Below are 19033 nucleotides of genomic sequence, written 5' to 3' on the forward strand. Positions count from 1 at the left end.
GCATAGAGCCAAGCCATGCAGTTGGTCATTGGATATTATTAATTTTAACACATTAACGGGTGATGAAAATCAAACGTGATAATGCTATCTTTGACTTTTACTCAACACTAACTGTTCAAACACGATTATCAACCACGATATCAATAGTAATGATTTTCCTTCATTCATGTAACAGTAGGATTAGTGCATCAGAATGCGCTACTCTCCAACCTTCAATTAATTCCGATGATACTGTATGATGTAATGATGACAACATTTTATGCTATCAGTTGCTATGGTAGATTACATAAGAATGGTAGAAATGTAAACATCGTATAAGTCATTGCTAAAATTATAACCGTCTGTTTTATCCTACCATGGATCGCGTTTTAATGTTGATTTCACGTAATTGACGTTTAATTCTCACATTGCTTCCCTATGGATATTTATGCAAGGATAGTTTGTAACTTTCTGATATGTAATAATTTAATGGGAGATTATTTTAGACCATCAAAAAGGGGAATATCCATCAGTCGTTGCATGCTATTTAATCATCACGGGAAAGCACGTGATATCATTTGCTTACTGCAGACGACATCGATCGGGACAATAATATTTTTGGGCGTTTACTGTACATCGATCTGTGGATAATTAATCAACATTGGCATTTTTAACGTTCCTCTTGGAGTATTTGTTTATGCCCGTATAAGATGTATTCAGTTTATAGTAGATACTCGATCAACTCGAGTATACTAATGGTACTGTAGATGAGTGATAGTAGCGACTTAAATCAATATCATTCACGTTGGTAACGGTTGAAATAAAAAATAATAAAATATTGCCGTTACAATGACGACAAAACTGTTCATAATAATCCTCATATTACCGCGATCTAATTGTGACCAATTACATTCTTTTACATCATTTGTTTGTATTATTCTTATCCTTCATGATAAAAAGGATGTTTCCTTGATTAAATTGCTTCCTTTGATGAGACGATTGATCCTATGATATATGATGATGATTGTTGAATGCTTTGCCTGGTACTGGATGGATGGCGCAAGTCCACGACACAATGTTTATTATCTACTCGTTTTGAATCAAGCTGAGAAAATGAACGACTAAGACGGTGCCATCGATCCCATCGACCGATTCAATACTTGTTGCTATTCTATCCCTTACATTATAGCCCGGATCGCCATTGCATTTCATTCTCTTCGAATTAGGTTACAAAGTACAACTACCGTCGCTGTAGAGAATTCTATTCATTTAAATCTTATTTCTGGACAGATAATTTGATGATCCTACGCATCGCGTTGCTGCATGATTTGACATCATCGCCATAGCTATCCGCGATTTTTCAGATCTCAAATGAGTCCAGCTCCTCATCGCCTACTCCCCAACGACTCGTACTTCCGCAAAACATGAGCATTTTATTCTATTTATACTAATTCATGTTGCAAAATTTGAACTAGTCGACTACAGTAAACTACATCGTCGTCACTGTTTATCTTTTAGTCAAAAGCCATTTCATCGTATTCATTTTTATGCTATGACTGCACAGACAATTTCATCCTCCTATCTATGGAGTTGATTGATCATTTCCTATCATCGCCCTAGTCATGCAACACTTTTCCACGTGTAGTATTTCAAATTGGAGCCATTTTTTCTCATTACTCACTACCTCACTCCTTCGCCAAGACATTACCATTTAATGCCATCCGTGCCTGTCCTAAGGCAGAATGCCAACAACTTACGGACACGCGAACAGACGGATATCTCTCGTCATACGTCATATTCACTCTTCCATGATCGTGTTCTTCTCAGTCGTGTAGATATCGCCATATGATACGCATACTACATTCTTGGCACTATACTGTTCTACTAGTTTGTTACTGACCGTAAGGACGGCACTACCATAGAGTTTTCTTTCAAGAGAAACTCTATGCAAAAAAGCAGAAAGAGGATGAGAACAGCTGCGGGGGAGTCCAGTGAGCCCCTGAACATATCATCAATGCCCTAGTGACGTTCATGGCAACAATTTTGCCTTCTAAAATGGCCAATCGTCTTTTCTGAGCAGGAATAAATCTTTCTAAATATCCTTAATACATCACTAATCAACTTTCTTAAGAGTACAGGATGATGACAAGGTCTAGAGAAATGGATTTGTTTCTTCTTGATCATCCTACAGTACAGTATTCTCTTATTAACCATGATGCAAGCGTAGACGGGCTGTTGCTTTGACAACCATCATGGACGATTTAGTATTACTCGACTGTCAAGAGAGTAAATGATATGATGGCCACCATTTTAATTTATGTATGCCTGTAGCAATGTTGCTGTAGAATTTTATGATGAACTTTTCAACTTTCCAATTAATATCAATAGCACGATTGAACTCAACTAGTTCCAAAAGAGGACAGTCAAAGTAGTGGCATCCCCCCGGAAATAACCCCAACTGTAATCATCTTATAGATACCACAATTATACAAATATCAGTAATCATGGCAGATAGTAAGATGATTACACTTAATTGCTATTCGACAGTTTATTTCATCAAGGAGTATTATCGACCATGGCATCCGGATAACAGTTAAACCGTATCAATAATAACAGTCATTACACACCTTAATGCTATCATTGTAACCTAAGCGATTGTCTTAATAGAAAAAATACATTTGTTAATGTGTCAAGAAATGGATTGATTGATCGATGCTGGGAAAGAAAAGTAGAAAGCCTGCATCAAAGGAAAATAAGACAAAAACCTTATATAGTTGCAATAAGACAATATAGTTTAGAAACAATGATTGGATAGTCATCAATGGGTCAAATTGTATAGGTCAAATTAACAACATTGAAAATTGAATCCAATCATCAATTTACCGTTCGTATTCTTTTACAGTTATTATGCTAATAGCCAGTAATTGAACAAAATTATAGTCATCAGGGGATATTAATTATTCACATTCAACAGCCACGACATCTTTATGAGGAATAATGAAGAGGAATAGTAAGAATAATTTGTTTTGCCAATCTACTCATTTCCAGCTATTGTCAAAAAGACAAAGCAATCCAAGTCAATTCTCAGCCAGCATCCATATTATTTTTCTCCTTCATGTTGTTACTCGAAGCCTTAGCAGCAGTTGATTTTTTTTTCTTCCATCCTTTGGCTTGCCGTCAATCTTAGTCTATTTCATTAGACTTTATAACACTTACTCTCCTTGAATGATCACTTTCATGCCGTATTTCATATGTCAACGTCAAGATTAAAGCTACGAAAACGTTAAGGGCTAATACATAAAAATGTCCCGCACAGGCAAGTTAAATAGATACGTAAAAAAGAATCATTTTCTACCTTCAGTGTTATTTCTATCGTGCGCATACCAAGAAAAAAGCAAGCGCATAAAAAACAATATCCTAGTTCAATCGAATTGCATCACCTTGAAATTGCCCACAGACGTTCAATGTGCTATTTCAAATAGACTAAAACTTTCTATCATTTTGATACATCATTTCAAATTACTTTTCGCCACATTTTTACACTTTTCAACAATCTAAATTACGTATCTTCGTGCAACAATATCATCCGCCTATCAAAACGATACTATGTCCAACTATTTTTGATTTAGCTATTCAACCTGATGACGTAGTGTTATATGTCTTGATTGCTATCGATAACGTAGAATTAAAATAATTGAGGATAAATATAATTAACCTACCTTCGAAAATTCGATCACAGTACTTTAGTCAAGTTATTCACTGTAATCAAGAAGAAAGACATAACAAAATATATTCTACAAGATCTATAATCTTCTTTATTCTGAAAAGAGAGATCGACTGTTAAGATTACTGTTGGTGTTAATGTTTCAAGATTATTTAAATTTTGTTTCTTCTTGAGGAACAAATACAAAAAGTTTACACGCACACTATAATGTCTAATATAAACGATATTTAATATTGACAACGGATGAATTTGCTTAAATACACATCTAGCGCCAAAAGTCAATCCTTAGTTAATAAATAGAATGTTAGTATAACGTGCATTAGTTTCTTCCATTCTCCTTCCAATTTTTTTGATAACATGGCCGACTTGATAGAATATAGCCTGCAAGATTAGCCGTTATCAAGTGTTACAACTGGCTAACATTAGCGTTACTTTAATTGTATATCCCATTCCTTTGATCTTCTACTTCATTTAAACACCTTCACCATTACATGATTATTGAGTAACGATTGTTTCCTCTCGGATAACTAATAATACATTAATGTAAAATAACACCGAATACGATAGATTGAAAATGACTTGATTTTTTAGCTAAAGAAGAAAGAGAGTTCTCCTATCATTGGTTGTTCTTTACACATTATTATCAATACCATCAAGATGCTCATCACATAAGTAGAAAGCATTGATCCTATCCTGCGACGATATCAGTCTAAATTGGCTTACATAAATCAAGAAAAATTTTGATACATGGTTTTAGCTATTTAGGATTAGTAAACCCTAATTATATCATCGAGTTAATAACAAGTTTATATTTCATTCCCTATATCACTAAACTCAACACTTTTTAATAACAATGACGATAGAGGATGAGAAAAATTTACAACTAGCAACATCACAAGTTTTGTTCATCCTTGAAATTTACAAGCATCTAAACAAGGTTTTGATTAAAAATGATGACATCTGCTCGTCCGTCCCATTTTCCTTTTCTATTAGAAAATTAGTTGTTTCTATTAATTGTCAGATTTCCTGTTAAATTGCCAGTTAAAATTAATGTCACTTACTGTAATTATGATTGACTGATTAATTCATTACATGTCATATAACTTAAATACGCAAATTAGGCAAGGAAGGCATTGAGAAATCTTGACAATCTGAAATGAAATGAGTATGTACCATCATAAAAAATAGATATTAACCTAGCAATAACGGATACTATCTTAGGACTCACTGTTGTAGAAGAACTAGTGATCAGATTTTGGTAATTAATTACCATACTTTTATGATCTTCATCATATCAGAAACGCAATGACCAATCTCCATAGCAATATGAAGAAGATTATTTTCAATCATGATTGTGAAAGAAAATCGATTTTAGTAAACGATCATGTAACAACTTGATTGATCAATGCTCAGTATGATGATCTACCACGACTCCATTTAAACAAATTTTAATGGAGAAAGATCGAGATGATAATGAACGATTACTATCCAAATATTCTTCGATATTAATAGGATCAAAATTAGAGTAATTGAATTCTTAATCAGTAACAAGATTGGCATGATAATAAACTATAAACGAACACCTGGAACCTGCTAACTTTTAATGTAGTTAATTTACAAATGATAACATTTGAGAAAGATGAAAACAATGATTTAAACTCTACTAGTTTAAATAATTTAAATTTATTTTACACTAATACGGCCATAAAAAACATCTAAGCAGCAATTTTCAAATATCTAACTGATTGTTTTAATAAATCTACCTGGGAAATATTGCAAATCGATAGCACCCGTTGCAGTACTAAAGAGACTAATGATATAATTCATAGGATAATTGATTTACAGCTTTCTTGTATATCTCATCGGTAACTTTATGTTATAAGATAATCGATTTACAGCTTTCTTATATATACCCATCGGTGACTTTATGTTAAGATTGTCTGAAAAAACGGCTAGATACAATTTCCGTAGGGTTAACATTCGTTTGAATTCGGATTATAAAGATAGATTGTTTAACATATTGAGAAGATAGTTGTTCAAATCTATAGCTAAATAGCGTCGTTGAGTATTTTTGATCGCATTAGAAAATTTCTACCATTCATTTTGTTTGCTAAACATTTCAATACTTTACGACAAATAAATTTGAATCGTATCTAGTCAATTAAAACATGTGAAGACTATTATCATTTTTCTATCTTTGTGACAATATTACTCGTTGATCATCACTTATGTCCGTATCCGGCATTAATTTAATAGTTAAACTATTTCAGTTGGACTTTTCAATAGCTTATAAGTCGAGTTGATTAGATAAACTTGGAGCTTATCAAATGATATTTATTAATTTTCTATGGAATAATGAAGCCATTTTCCCTCTAACGTATTCATTTCTCTAATGGAGAACTGCAAACAATTTGGTCGAGTTGGCTAGTCTTCAAAATCATTAATTTCTAACTAAAACACCTCTTTGAACAACAATTTTTTTATAGAATATTTGCTAATATTGTCAAGGAAAGTTATTGAAAGCTCTGCCATGTCTTTTATAATCAAATTTATTCTTACATCAGCGGCCTTAGTTAATATAATCACTATTTCAAAAGTAATCTTTAAGTCGATTAGAAATGATCGTATTTTCATTTTATATACTAAACTATTTTCTATATTCCTTATATGAACATCGTTTATCCATTCTATTATTTTCTGTAAGCTTCTACATTGTGACTTGTCTCCATTTTGTTTCAGTTAATATAAAAGTACATGAAATTTTAAGCACATTCATATCGATTAACCGTATTGTAAATTCATACTTAAAATATATCAGTCCATTATACCATTATTAATCTTTTAATATCATCCTGAGTTATACTGGATATTGAACGTATTTCAAAGAATCTTCTCTTACGAAAAAGAAAGATTGTAATGGGAGTAAATTATCGAAATTCTCCCGGATTGCTGCCTATTATAGATTGCAGGAGAATATGCTAACAACGCATAATGTAGACAATACGCTATAACCTATGGCTAGTAATAGAGAAAATCAAATTGGTATATATTAATCCTCTTACCTCAATTTGACCACCAGCTGTTGATGTTGACTGCAATCGATCGTGACTATTGAGTTTCAACAAATGTTTGCGAAGTTAAATTCAAAGGAAATAATCAATGCACTCATCACTTTTATTCAGTCATTTTCAAAAAAATCGTCAAGCGTTAAGAAGGCAATTGCAATAGGGTAGAATAAATAGATAACTCAATACTTTGAAATAATATCGGAATTAATTCTTAAATCATTGAAAAAAATGCAGCCATGAATAATACTTAAATATTTTAAGCTAAATATGATACAGATTAATAGAATAAGATCGGTGACCTTTCATTGCTCGGGCGATTAGATCATTGATATGTTTTATTCAATCCTGGAGATTTACTAACCAGTTAAGATGTAAATTAATCATTAAAAAGTTAACTTCATGCTATCATACATTAAATGAATCATTTACATTCGAGATGGAATCGACCACAGTAGGTAAAAGAGAAGCTAAAGTTCTTATAAATGATGGGCCTTACAACAGTTGTCTTTTTACATGTTAGCAGATTTATCAATGATGACAAAATCTTTTCCTAACTTATCGAGTTAATATCATCTACCCATACAAGGAGTAAATTTCTGAATAGCAAAGGAAATGGTTTGACACCTCCAATAAATCTAACTGTTTTATATTCCAAGTTGCACTAACATGAAAAACGAATCACTAGTTGATATCTACTGTATGAATATGCACTCAATTATTTCAACTTGACCCTAGCGGTAGCGAATAAACATGCAGCTGGTAATTCTCGCCAGATTATTTCCATTCAATACATCTTGACTCTAAAGTAGTAAATTCTTAAAACTTTTACTGATTAGCAGTCTTATAAAGCAGCGTAAATTCTACAAATAAAAGCTCCAATCTATCAATGTCATCGTCTCTATTTTTGCATTTCATTTTCAGCCTTTTTGTATTTATTTCGTAGCCATTGATTTACGAATATCATTTTAATCATGTATGCCTAAACAATTCATTCGTTGTTCATCTATTTTATCGATTATCCTAGAACATAGTACCAAAATGAAGTAGGTAGATTAACATAATTGTTGTTCATTCTATTGCAGCTTCGGGCCCTCCGTACATATGCCTTTGCACGCAAAGTTGCAATGCAGCATTAAACGAAAGACGCACATGTACAGCTCAAATTAGCTGTTTTCATAGCATTGTTAAGAATAATGCCACTGGAGTTATTGAAGAAAATCATGGCTGTTTCGATCATATACTTCAAAGTAAATTTTGTGGCCGCCAAACTCCACTTTCATCGGTGGTGTGTTGTAAAAGTAATTACTGCAATGATAATGTTCATGGAACTGGAAGCGATAAAATACGTGCTACACTACCAATTACTACACCTACTACAGGTAATAAAAGAAGTAAATCATTCATTTTTATTTAGTAAAGTTAATTGCAATTCTATAGCACTGATTGCTCTTTTAATACAAATTAAATGTTAACTGTATGATTTTATCTTTCCTAATATCACTTTCTAGCTGCCACAACAGGCCAAAGTATTGGTGGATCGGATGGATTTATGCTTGCGTTAACTATTGTTATTCCTGTCTTAGTATTATTACTAGTAGCTGCTATTGCTGTATGGCTTATACGAAGATCGCATCAACGCCATATGAGAGAATTATCGTCAAACAATTTGAAAGATCTAGAATTAAACCTTAAAGAGCAAGTTCCTTACTACCCACCAGATCGAACAGCAAGGTCGACCACAGATTATACATCGCAGCAAACTGGTATGCAAACAGAAATGACTTCAGGCAGTGGTTCAGGAGTTCCTCGCCTAGCTACGCGTACATTGGCTAAAGATGTTAAATTATTAAATGTTGTTGGTAAGTAGAGGCCAAGATAATTTGAAGTTATTGGCTATAATTATTCCATCGGTTTTGACTTTGCTCTTATAAGGCACAAATGTACTCAAAACCCAAAGTGCTAGAAATAGATTTGCATAATACTATAAATCGATTTCGATAAGTTTTCCCATCCTAGCATTAAAGTTGCATGACCCTAGATAATGTGTATCTTAAAGATTCTATAAATTGAGATCTAGTAATATCAGATAGTATTAAAGATCGAAATATCATAAAGTCTTTCATTTGCATTATGGAATCTTAGCTCAAAGTTTGCTATATCCATTTCTATAAGATACTGCAGTTGTTATATTTAAGTTATAGAAAACAATGTCGTTCACTTTCGCTTCTAAAGATGGATGAAATTGAACCAGTTTCTTGTAAAATGCGATTAGAGAGGCATTTTCTAAAGTGTTATGTACTGTATTCTTTCCCGCAGTATCCATTAAAATCAATCAGAAAGTTTATATCAATGATTTAAATTCGCCTTTTCCTCTTCATACTGTTAATCGATCATTTTCTCACCTATATCTTGATTTGGCTATGATATTATTAGGTAAAGGTCGTTATGGCGATGTTCGTAAAGCTAAGTATCATGGGCAAAAAGTCGCTGTCAAAATATTTTCTTCGCGCGATGAAAGATCATGGTTACGTGAACGGCACATCTATGAAAATGTCCTTACTCGCCATGAAAATGTACTGTGTTATTATGCATCTGATATGACTTCCAGCCAATCCTGCACGCAAATGTGGCTAATGACCCAATATCATGAGAATGGATCATTATATGATTATCTACAACGTCAAGTACTTGACCCATTAGAGCTGCTACGTTTAGCTTACTCGGCTTCAAGTGGTTTAGCCTACTTACATACAGAAATTGTGGGAACGCACGATAAATTAGCTGTGGCACATCGTGATGTTAAAAGTAAAAATATTTTAATTATGGACAATGGTAACTGTTGTGTGGCTGACATGGGCCTTGCAGTTACATTTAGTTCTGATCGTGGAATCCTTAATCTCGGCGATAATCCTAAAGTGGGTACCAAACGTTACATGCCACCAGAAGTTTTAACTGAACGATTCAATCAAGAAAATTTTGATTCATTCCGCAAAATGGATGTTTACTCATTTGGATTAGTTCTATGGGAGATCGCTAGAAGATGTAAAACAGAATGTAAGTATTCAATGGACGAGAATGAATGATATGGTGAAACTTACTAATTGAATCATCTTACGCTTAAAATGAATAATTAACATCTTCTCATTTCTCCTCTTAATGATATAGATGCCGATGCCGATGAATATCAACTACCTTACTTTGGTAAAGTTCCTAATGATCCTTCGGTCGATGAAATGAGAAAAATAGTGGTTGAAGATAAAATAAGGCCACAAATACCCAAAAGACTCAAGAACCATGAGGTAAGCGTATTATTTATTTTGGTCACTCCTAAATCTAACTGTATATCATACCATTAGGATAGGATAGTTTTCGAGATCCGTTATAGTTTCTATGATAATCCGTAAATTAACAGTCATATTACATCGTTTTTTATGGATAAAATCATTGAAATTAAATCATCTAATTAGATATACAAGATATCATACTTAATTAAGAAGGTTGATCAGCGATTATGCCTTTTATTAATTGTATGGTTTCTTTCAATTATTCTATTGATGAAATAGATTTTAAGGCCATACTGTAAAGTAATTCGAGAATGCTGGAGCGAGAATCCAAGTTCAAGATTGTCCATGCTACGAGTCAAGAAGACATTGATGAAAATGGTCAATAAGCTAGAATTTCAGAAATCGAAAGATTTGGCATCGAGTAATGAGGCAATAGCGTAAAATTATAAAGGCAGTTGATTCAAATATAAATATTTCAGAATTTTATAGACGGCAGCAATGCATCCATCGGATTCCTCGTTTTATTTCTTTTTAATTCGCTTCAAGCTAGTCATTATTGAGAACTTGATGACAAATGAAACTTATAACCTATTGTGATAAGTATTGTCGTCGTACCCTCTTTGGGTTACTTCTTCATCTTGCGCGTTTATTTACTTCTACCTGATAGTTATTCATTATCAGTTAGAAATGTTAATTTGTTTCATTTTTTTTTTACATTTTTTTGAGGGACTTTTTTAGTTTTTAATTAGCAAAGCTAAAGTTTTGACCAATGCTTCTATTAATGCCATGTTGTGTTCGAGATAGTAGATAATAAGGCTTCTATAAAGCCATTTCTTACCTTTGTGAAATATCTGCACTTTATCAGAGTATAACTTTATACTAGTAGAATTGCAGCCATCTCTACTTTTCAGACACTATTTGTCTGATTTATTGATATTATCTTCCTGTAAATACCTTTTATATCGCATGTACATCCTACTTGTCATGAGCAAAAATGTAGCGATAACTAGAAAGCGACAATTGAAAGTGATGAAATTAATTTTGGTAGCTATATCATATCGTTAAATGATCTGGTATCGCTGATATTGACATATTAGTGTACATAAATTTGCGCGTACTGTACTGTATATACTTATATGAGTATTGATATCTCATATACACGTACGTTTATTCCAACATGTAGATATTTCTTACATGTATAATGCATATAAGATTATGTATACAATCCAATTTGTTTGTATTCTGTTTTTAACTATTAATGATTAAATAATTTACTACTGATAGAAATCAACCTTGTACAGTACAGTATATGATCAATCCTATAGTTACTTGTAGTTTAGCAAATACTACGATAATTACTAACATCTCCAAATTGGATAGTAATCCTGTGATCTTTATTTTTTATGCATAATTCTACAGTATCAGATTCTATTGGTCAAAGCTAACCATTTTAACTATCAAAGTCGGTGTAAAAAATTGCTTTGCTTGGATTATGATTTGTCTAGGTCAAATTACGATATAAAATTTATAAAAAATATCTCTATAAATTTCTATATACACATACACATATATATTTGTGTATTCACAATCATCAATCGCTAGAAGATATTCTTCTAGCAAACTAAAGATTTCGAAGTATTTTCCTTCAAGTGTTACATTTATAAATTTTAAGGATTTTCTTTTCTTTTGTTCAAATTTTTTAAGCAATAGCTCTAATCTTACATGTCATCACAATTTCGCATTGTCGATAAAATGCACAATTTTGCTAAATTTCCTTACACGCTGTACCTGAATAATTAAAATTGTTTTCATTTCCAACAATAACAGTATATGTTCATGTCTTCAAACTGAAAATTTTATTTTATCATGAACATAAAAATTAATGTATTATATATTATAATTTGTTTGACTGTATTGTTGGCTTCTTAATTTTCGGTCTGTAATATCAAATTAACATTGATTTGTAAATATGTAGCTGACAATCACTATCTTCAGTTGAATAAATCGGCTTTCTTAACAATTAATCACATGATGTTGTCTAACGAAGTTGTGAAAATTGCTTAAATTTAATTGCTATAGTAGTACAGCAGTATCTAAAGCCTAGATCTGCTGTACTAAATTTAAACTACAAATAATCGGTATTGGCGTATAATTTAAACACTGATCAAAATCATTTTGATATAGGTGATTATGTTGCTACATTTTATAAAACATTACTGAGACAAACAGAATCAGGTATCGACAAAACTCTAAGTTTCTAAGAGAAATCCTATGTTCAATTGTTCATTACTCTTTCAACATTACTACCAATTTTAAGAAAGAAGGATGACATGTGCTATGTATATCAACATAAAAGTTCCTTTATCGATATCGGACTTTTGGATAAGTTATGCTGCATAACAGTGAAAAACTCAGTAATATTAAATTGATATAAAATTAGTTTTGGGTGCTATTTATTATGTAACTATGCTGACAATGTCTGGTTTCTTTTTCATTACTTTTAAGTAGCATTACTATCGATAATTCATGGTTACACGTGATTTTAATTCTAAGTAGCACTTGATAATGAATACCGGTAATTCTTTAGTATTTACAGTTGTGTGGTTGGTTATAATTTTAACCCAAAGCTTGCAAATGTTAAATGAACGACTGCGAATATCTGTTGATTGCACCCCTTAAGTCAAATGGAACAAATTATACATGATTATTGCATGAACGTACTACCGTAATGATAAGAAATTAAAAATGAACTGCACTTTAGGAATCGTTTTTAAGCCATCATTTTAGCAAGCACTTAAACAAGATACAAAATGATTGTAATATGAACTCTTTTATTTTCTAATAGCTAATATTTAATACAAGGACATGGCAAAATGATGCCGCCTGTATTTTAATATGGTACTATTAACACTCATATTTTATAATAAATACGTGTTCGCACCAAATCAGACAATATGCAGCTTAGCAACATGTATAGGCAAGGTTGCTAACAGCAGTATCATTGCTATATATAAACCATAGAATACTCTATGTACTATCACTGGAATTAATCGAAGGGATTACTTTCCAAGCTCGATGGTACAATTTAAAAGATATGTCATTATTAACTAATGTAAGACATTGTTACATCACCAGTCATGAGATAAGTTTTACGAAGCAGAAGTTGCCGCTGCATCAAACATTATATTCGTCACCTATTTTAACTGCAACACGAATACCCTAACTATGAGAAATTTCTTATCATCGGGGAATTTAAGAAAAGTTTATATTACAAGTTCAAATTCCAGTCAAGCTTGTTTCATGCAGAAATATATCCAAAGTAAACTCGCCCATAAGTCCACTCGATTGTTATAAAAACAATATGTTAAAAAGCAACATTCAAATGGTATTCTACTGCAATATAAACATTTATATAGTATTAATTCTATATTAATGTCACGATATATGTACAAGACGTGAATACAGCATATATAATATATACAGTAGAAAGTACAAGCTATGTGCCAGCGAGGTTTAGCAAAACTGTGAAGTTAAGAATCTTGAATTACGAGCATTTTAAACAGTTTAAATTTTCATATCTCCGCTATGCAACAGACTATGCAATGTCTTCTTTACACGCAACACAGGCAGTCTAGATTCATTGTTGTCCGACCAACATTCCCTAATGATCTTGCAAATTGGACTGATGAACTGCATTTCATATAAAAGAACATTTAATTAGGCATTAATGTCTATTTCATCAAAGACGATTCAAAACTACACATGCTTCATGTGAAGGCAGCTACAGCGATATGATACCAATATGAAATGGAGATTTATTAATTGACTGTGAACTGTTTTAATAATAACTTTTAAAATAGGCACACTTACCGGGTGAATCTCCCATTCTTTCTTCAAACGAGGACGTCTCTTACCTACTACAACGACTCTTCTCATCTCTTCTATGCTAGGATCATGGGGTACCATTTCCGAAAAACAAGGCGCATAATCGTCTGGAGTACCTACAAGATTGTTATACGCGTATAAAGTTAGATTGAAGCAAATACTCTACCTTATGAGTTTACACAGATAATATTCAAATTATGAGCGTGAAACCTGTTATGTTACTTCGAGACAAAACTTCCCATAACACTAAACCAAATGAATAGATATCCGCATTTTTAAAAGCGTCGAAGCTTCTCATGTTCAGAGTATCTTCTATGACTTCCGGAGGCATGTAACGTCTTGTGCCAACTCTCTCGTTAGACGGTATATCAATAGTATTTGATTTTGAATAATAACACACGGCTAACCCCAAGTCTCCAATTGCACAACTTCCATCTTTCTTTACCAAAATATTATTACTCTTTATATCACGGTGAGCAATAGCTGGCTTTCCTACATCATAAAATTTTACTATTATATATCTACAACTAGTTTAACTACATATAACTTACACAAAACGATATAATAATATTTAGTGTAATTGTTTCCTATATTCCTTTACCTCTTATCCCTATCATTTCAGTGTGCAGGTGGGCCAATCCACAACAAATTGAATAGGCAATTTTAAATAATGCTTCTTGATTTAAAGTGGTGTCGGATAGGTAATTAAATAAAGATCCGTTTTCATGATACTCAGTTATTAGCCATAATTCTGTACATGTGCCAGCGTCCTTGTTATCCGCGGCTATGAACCGAAGAATGTTTTCATGTTGAAGCATAACTACACGATTATAAAAAGTATAGCATTGTATGTCAATTGGGATATTGGAGATATCCTTAAAGCAATAGTGTAAATATTCACGTAATACTTTGTCAATTAATCTCTAACTACAGCTTACCAGTTTGATAAATTCTAACTTCTCTCGACCAAGAAGCCTCTTCCTTTGATGTGAAAATTTTAACAGCGACATTATCGCCATGAAGATTTCCCAAATATACTGCACCATATCGGCCTTTTCCAATTGCCGGATACGATATTTTTGTCTTCTTAGCAACCGTCTCTTGCTCCATTATGCGTGAAATACCATTACGTGGGTCCATTGGTAAGGCAGAAGATCCCACACTGCTTGTTGACGCCCTTCTGCTTTCGGCCACGTTAGTAGGAGGTGGAAAGCAAAAATTCTGAATTGTTGCTAAAATTCGCTTCTTATTGGTTGTACCAGCTTCACCGTTTTCAAAATCACAGTTGCTAGAAGCGTTGCGTCTTCTCCACCAAATAATAATAACGCCGACCAAGATAGCTAAAAAACCAACTGATATTATAATCGCTATTGCACTACTATCGGGATCCGTCGGCATTGATGTTGGATAATCACTCGAGGATTCGGTACTGTTCAATCTAGAAACTGTACCAGCGGTACCTATAGTATAGTGATATAAACAAAAGCAGACTACAGTAAATTTTTGGACTATAACTACGTTCGTAAGTTCCGTCAAAATTTTTGTTACCAGGAGTAGTAGTTATCGATGAAGTTCCGTTAATTTTATTGCAAAATTCAGAGTAGCAGCATTTGCCATACTTGGCAGTTAGTAATTTGCACTTTAGAGTCATATGATCTAAAGGATCTGAAGGGTTGCCAGAAGTTCGATTAAAGCAGCCAGCTACCCACAGTGAGCCTTCTAATTGTTGGTAGTCGTAATAACAAGCACCGTCAGTATAACAAACATTTCCAAAGCATTGTTGCCCTTCTTCGGATACTCTCTTAATACAATGGCACGGGAAGGCTTTTTTACCTAAGTGGGAGTATAATAGTATAATAAAAAGCTGTAATATCTAAAAAGTATAAGTATCTAAGAAAAAATGCTAATTCAAAGTGGCATAAAAAAGCGAACTTAAGCTATACTAAAAAACATAATATAATACTCTGGCTAACAAGGAATGAAGTCTACGATACTGTAAGAGGCTGTAATGATAAAATTTTTAAATCTCTAAAAAATTAGAACTTTGATAGAGTTCATTACTAGTATGAATGGTAGATAAACAGTACAATCATACGATATACGTATAATGAATTATACCAGTGTATTACACAAAGTACGTAAAAAGATATAGGGAAATATTATCAGTAATAACTATCAATAATTCTTATTCTCTCGCAGTAATATGCAAAAGTCGTGCCTCGAATATTAACTATTCGATTGTATTTTCAGAAATCCTTATATATTCGTTTATACATACGACAGATACAGAAATATTTAATAAGATTTAATTGTATGCTATATCTAAGTAGTCAGCTCTACTGTACAAAGGTTATTTGACCAGTTTTTATATACTTTTACAGTAGCGTAAAAAAGAAATCCATTGACCCTGAGTACTGTGTAGTATACCGTGCTATATCCGTTCAACATTAGATATAGTTTATATTAGTTCTAAATTATTTGCTATATAACTGAAAATTGAATACTTAACATTACAGTATTGATAGATACCAATACTAATGATGCATAATATAGTACGCGAAAATAAGCTACGCATGCATTTACAGGATTAAATTCAACAATAGCAATGATATGGTTTTTAGCAAATGTTTGTTATTATTTTCGATTAATCACAAAGCAATGCCGAATATCCATTACAAAAGTAAGACAATATATTGTTTTCAACATTAATATGTATGTTTAACCGAATCGGTGGCCCTTTACTACCTGGAAGTTGTATAATATTCATTATCTTTGAAAATTCATTAATCAATATTGTTTTATAATACAAATTTTTAGTCCATTTGCGTAGTTTCTACTGAAACTTTACCAGTTTATCAAGATAATTGGACTTGGGCAATAATTTGCATTATTCTCATGGGAACCTTGTACCTCATTAAATGTTTTTCTTTAAATTTATACTCAAGAAAGGTTAAAAAAAATCAACGTAACCGCCAATACTGTAAACTAATGGATGATAAACCTCAATCAACGATTTACAGACTCTTTAAGAAGTATTCTATTACTGCCGTATAAACTGCATCACCGGATTATACTAAAACTATGAAGTACGGAACTCTCTTCAGCATGTCATTAACTTTTAACCTTTATAAGTAAAAAGATTCAATTATACTTTGTATAATAATACGAGTCAAAAACGCTAAGCCAGTAAAGTCTACACAATCTCGATTCATATGTTAGCGTTAACGTATATATGTTGACAGCTTAGGAATTCAATGCATCTATGTACTCAATTTACGTCTACAAAAGACAGAAATGAACAAAAAAGAATTAATGACTTCATTTTAAAATGTCTGATTAGCATAAAATTATATCTCAAGTAAAATCTATATTGCAATATAGTCAGTAATTACGCATTCTTTCTGGTGAAGAGAATATTTTAATGATTGTAATGCAACTGTGGCGTAATTATGTAAAATTAACTCTATTTACGAATAGAAAATGGATAACAAACTGTTGTCAGGAGTTAAAGCTTTAACGATAGGTCAAGAATGTACAAGGAGCAGATGTGAAAACGTTAAGAGCGAGTTTTCGAATTTTTGGCACCATTTAGCATGACTGAAAGAGTTTTTAAAATCACGACCTTACTCTGACTTCTTGTAGAATAGAGTATCCATTGATGGATTCCAATGTGGAATAATAACTAACGAACTACGTCTGTATGATTGATAGCAAATAAAATTGGCAAAAACGGCTGCAGTATTGGAATCTACTGTTGTAATAGAACTATATGAATAATTTAATCATGATAAGATCCGTCATACTTTATTGCTCGCACATACTGTACACTATTATACAGTGATAAACAATGCAATAATACAGATCTACTAAAATAGCTCATAACGACTACATTAAGGTAGAATGGCAATTATTCATCGGACACATTTCTTTATACTGATTAATCAAATGATTGTAATCCTTTAATGTGTAAGAAATCATAGACCGTAGCAATACATACTCAAATTCAATCATAAATTATTAGTCAGCGACGTGAAGTAACCTTTATTGATTTCTAGTAAAAACGTAACTTTTAGATACTGTCGTTATGAATCTGGAATAAAATAAGGAAAGTAAATTGACAAATTTCCTATTTTCTGACTTTAATATTAACCTACTGCCGTTTACTATCAGACTATCAACTTATCTTTGTTGTTAACATTCAATGCATCCCATTTAGAATACGTAGTATTGAAAATGCATTTCTGATTCAAAGTTGAAATTACCCTTATTAATTATCAAGAGTACTGTATATCTAGATCCAAGTACATCTACAGTCAGTAAGTAAGTATACTTATAGTACGTATCATCATAGAATTAATATTTTCCTTACGATAGTAGCATTAATTAATTAAAAGTGCAGAAAGGGTGGAATAAATTGTGTGCTAGGAAATAGCTAGGTTAAGTCAATGGAAGCTTATGATACGAGTTTTAAAATTATTTGTGCTTTAATTTTCTTTTCAATCATAACTCTCCACTTTTACAATGTAGAGAATAGTAAAAAAGAGATACGATGATCCATCCTTTCTATTGCATATTACAAAAACTACTGCCGCAGAAGTTGCTACATCCTTGACAGTAGCTATTGAACTCATTTTGACATGAGTAACCCTATTGCGTTACCAATGAAAGTGGATTGTAATAACATAAAAAAGTAATCATTTCTACCCATTTGAAGACAACTTTGTGTATATATACAATAATGATCCATCAACAATACTTACTTGGCGATGTCGGGCCAGTCTGTGCTATTGCCACAGACATTAAAAATAGCAATAGCAATAAAGGCATAGCAAGTTTTTCAGTAAGCATGTCGGCCTTGAATCTTTCCTACCACCTACAGTATATGCAATCAAAAATGAAGAAATTAGGCAAGATTTTATCTATTAACTAATATTTGATGGAATCATATCTTTGATTGTTGTGCATTCTGGTGTTGGGGCTTTAGTTTACAGTAATCATTGTCAAAGTTTGCTGTCTCACTTTATGTCTATAGATTACTCCAATTCTTTGCTACATCTGTATTAATAGCGTTATTATTCGTTATCATTTTGATG

General features: G+C 32.3%; 2 protein-coding genes across 2 annotated transcripts; one reads left to right on the forward strand and one right to left on the reverse strand.

Moving 5' to 3' along the window:
- Nucleotides 1–8548: 8548 nt before the first annotated feature.
- TRIADDRAFT_22452 (uncharacterized protein) lies at nt 8549–10496 on the forward strand (the record flags this gene model as incomplete). Its single annotated transcript, XM_002110286.1, has 4 exons — nt 8549–8630; nt 9205–9825; nt 9937–10070; nt 10335–10496. The coding sequence occupies 4 exons, from the start codon at nt 8549–8551 to the stop codon at nt 10494–10496; spliced, it is 999 nt and encodes a 332-aa protein (XP_002110322.1).
- Nucleotides 10497–13619: 3123 nt separating this feature from the next.
- On the reverse strand, nt 13620–15080 carry TRIADDRAFT_22033 (uncharacterized protein; the record flags this gene model as incomplete). The annotated part of the gene is made up of 5 exons (XM_002110819.1): nt 13620–13745; nt 13926–14056; nt 14151–14432; nt 14542–14760; nt 14879–15080. The coding sequence occupies 5 exons, from the start codon at nt 15078–15080 to the stop codon at nt 13620–13622; spliced, it is 960 nt and encodes a 319-aa protein (XP_002110855.1).
- Nucleotides 15081–19033: the final 3953 nt, after the last annotated feature.

Source organism: Trichoplax adhaerens, genomic scaffold (genome assembly GCF_000150275.1).
Source record: "Trichoplax adhaerens TRIADscaffold_3 genomic scaffold, whole genome shotgun sequence".
NCBI lineage: Eukaryota > Metazoa > Placozoa > Uniplacotomia > Trichoplacea > Trichoplacidae > Trichoplax > Trichoplax adhaerens.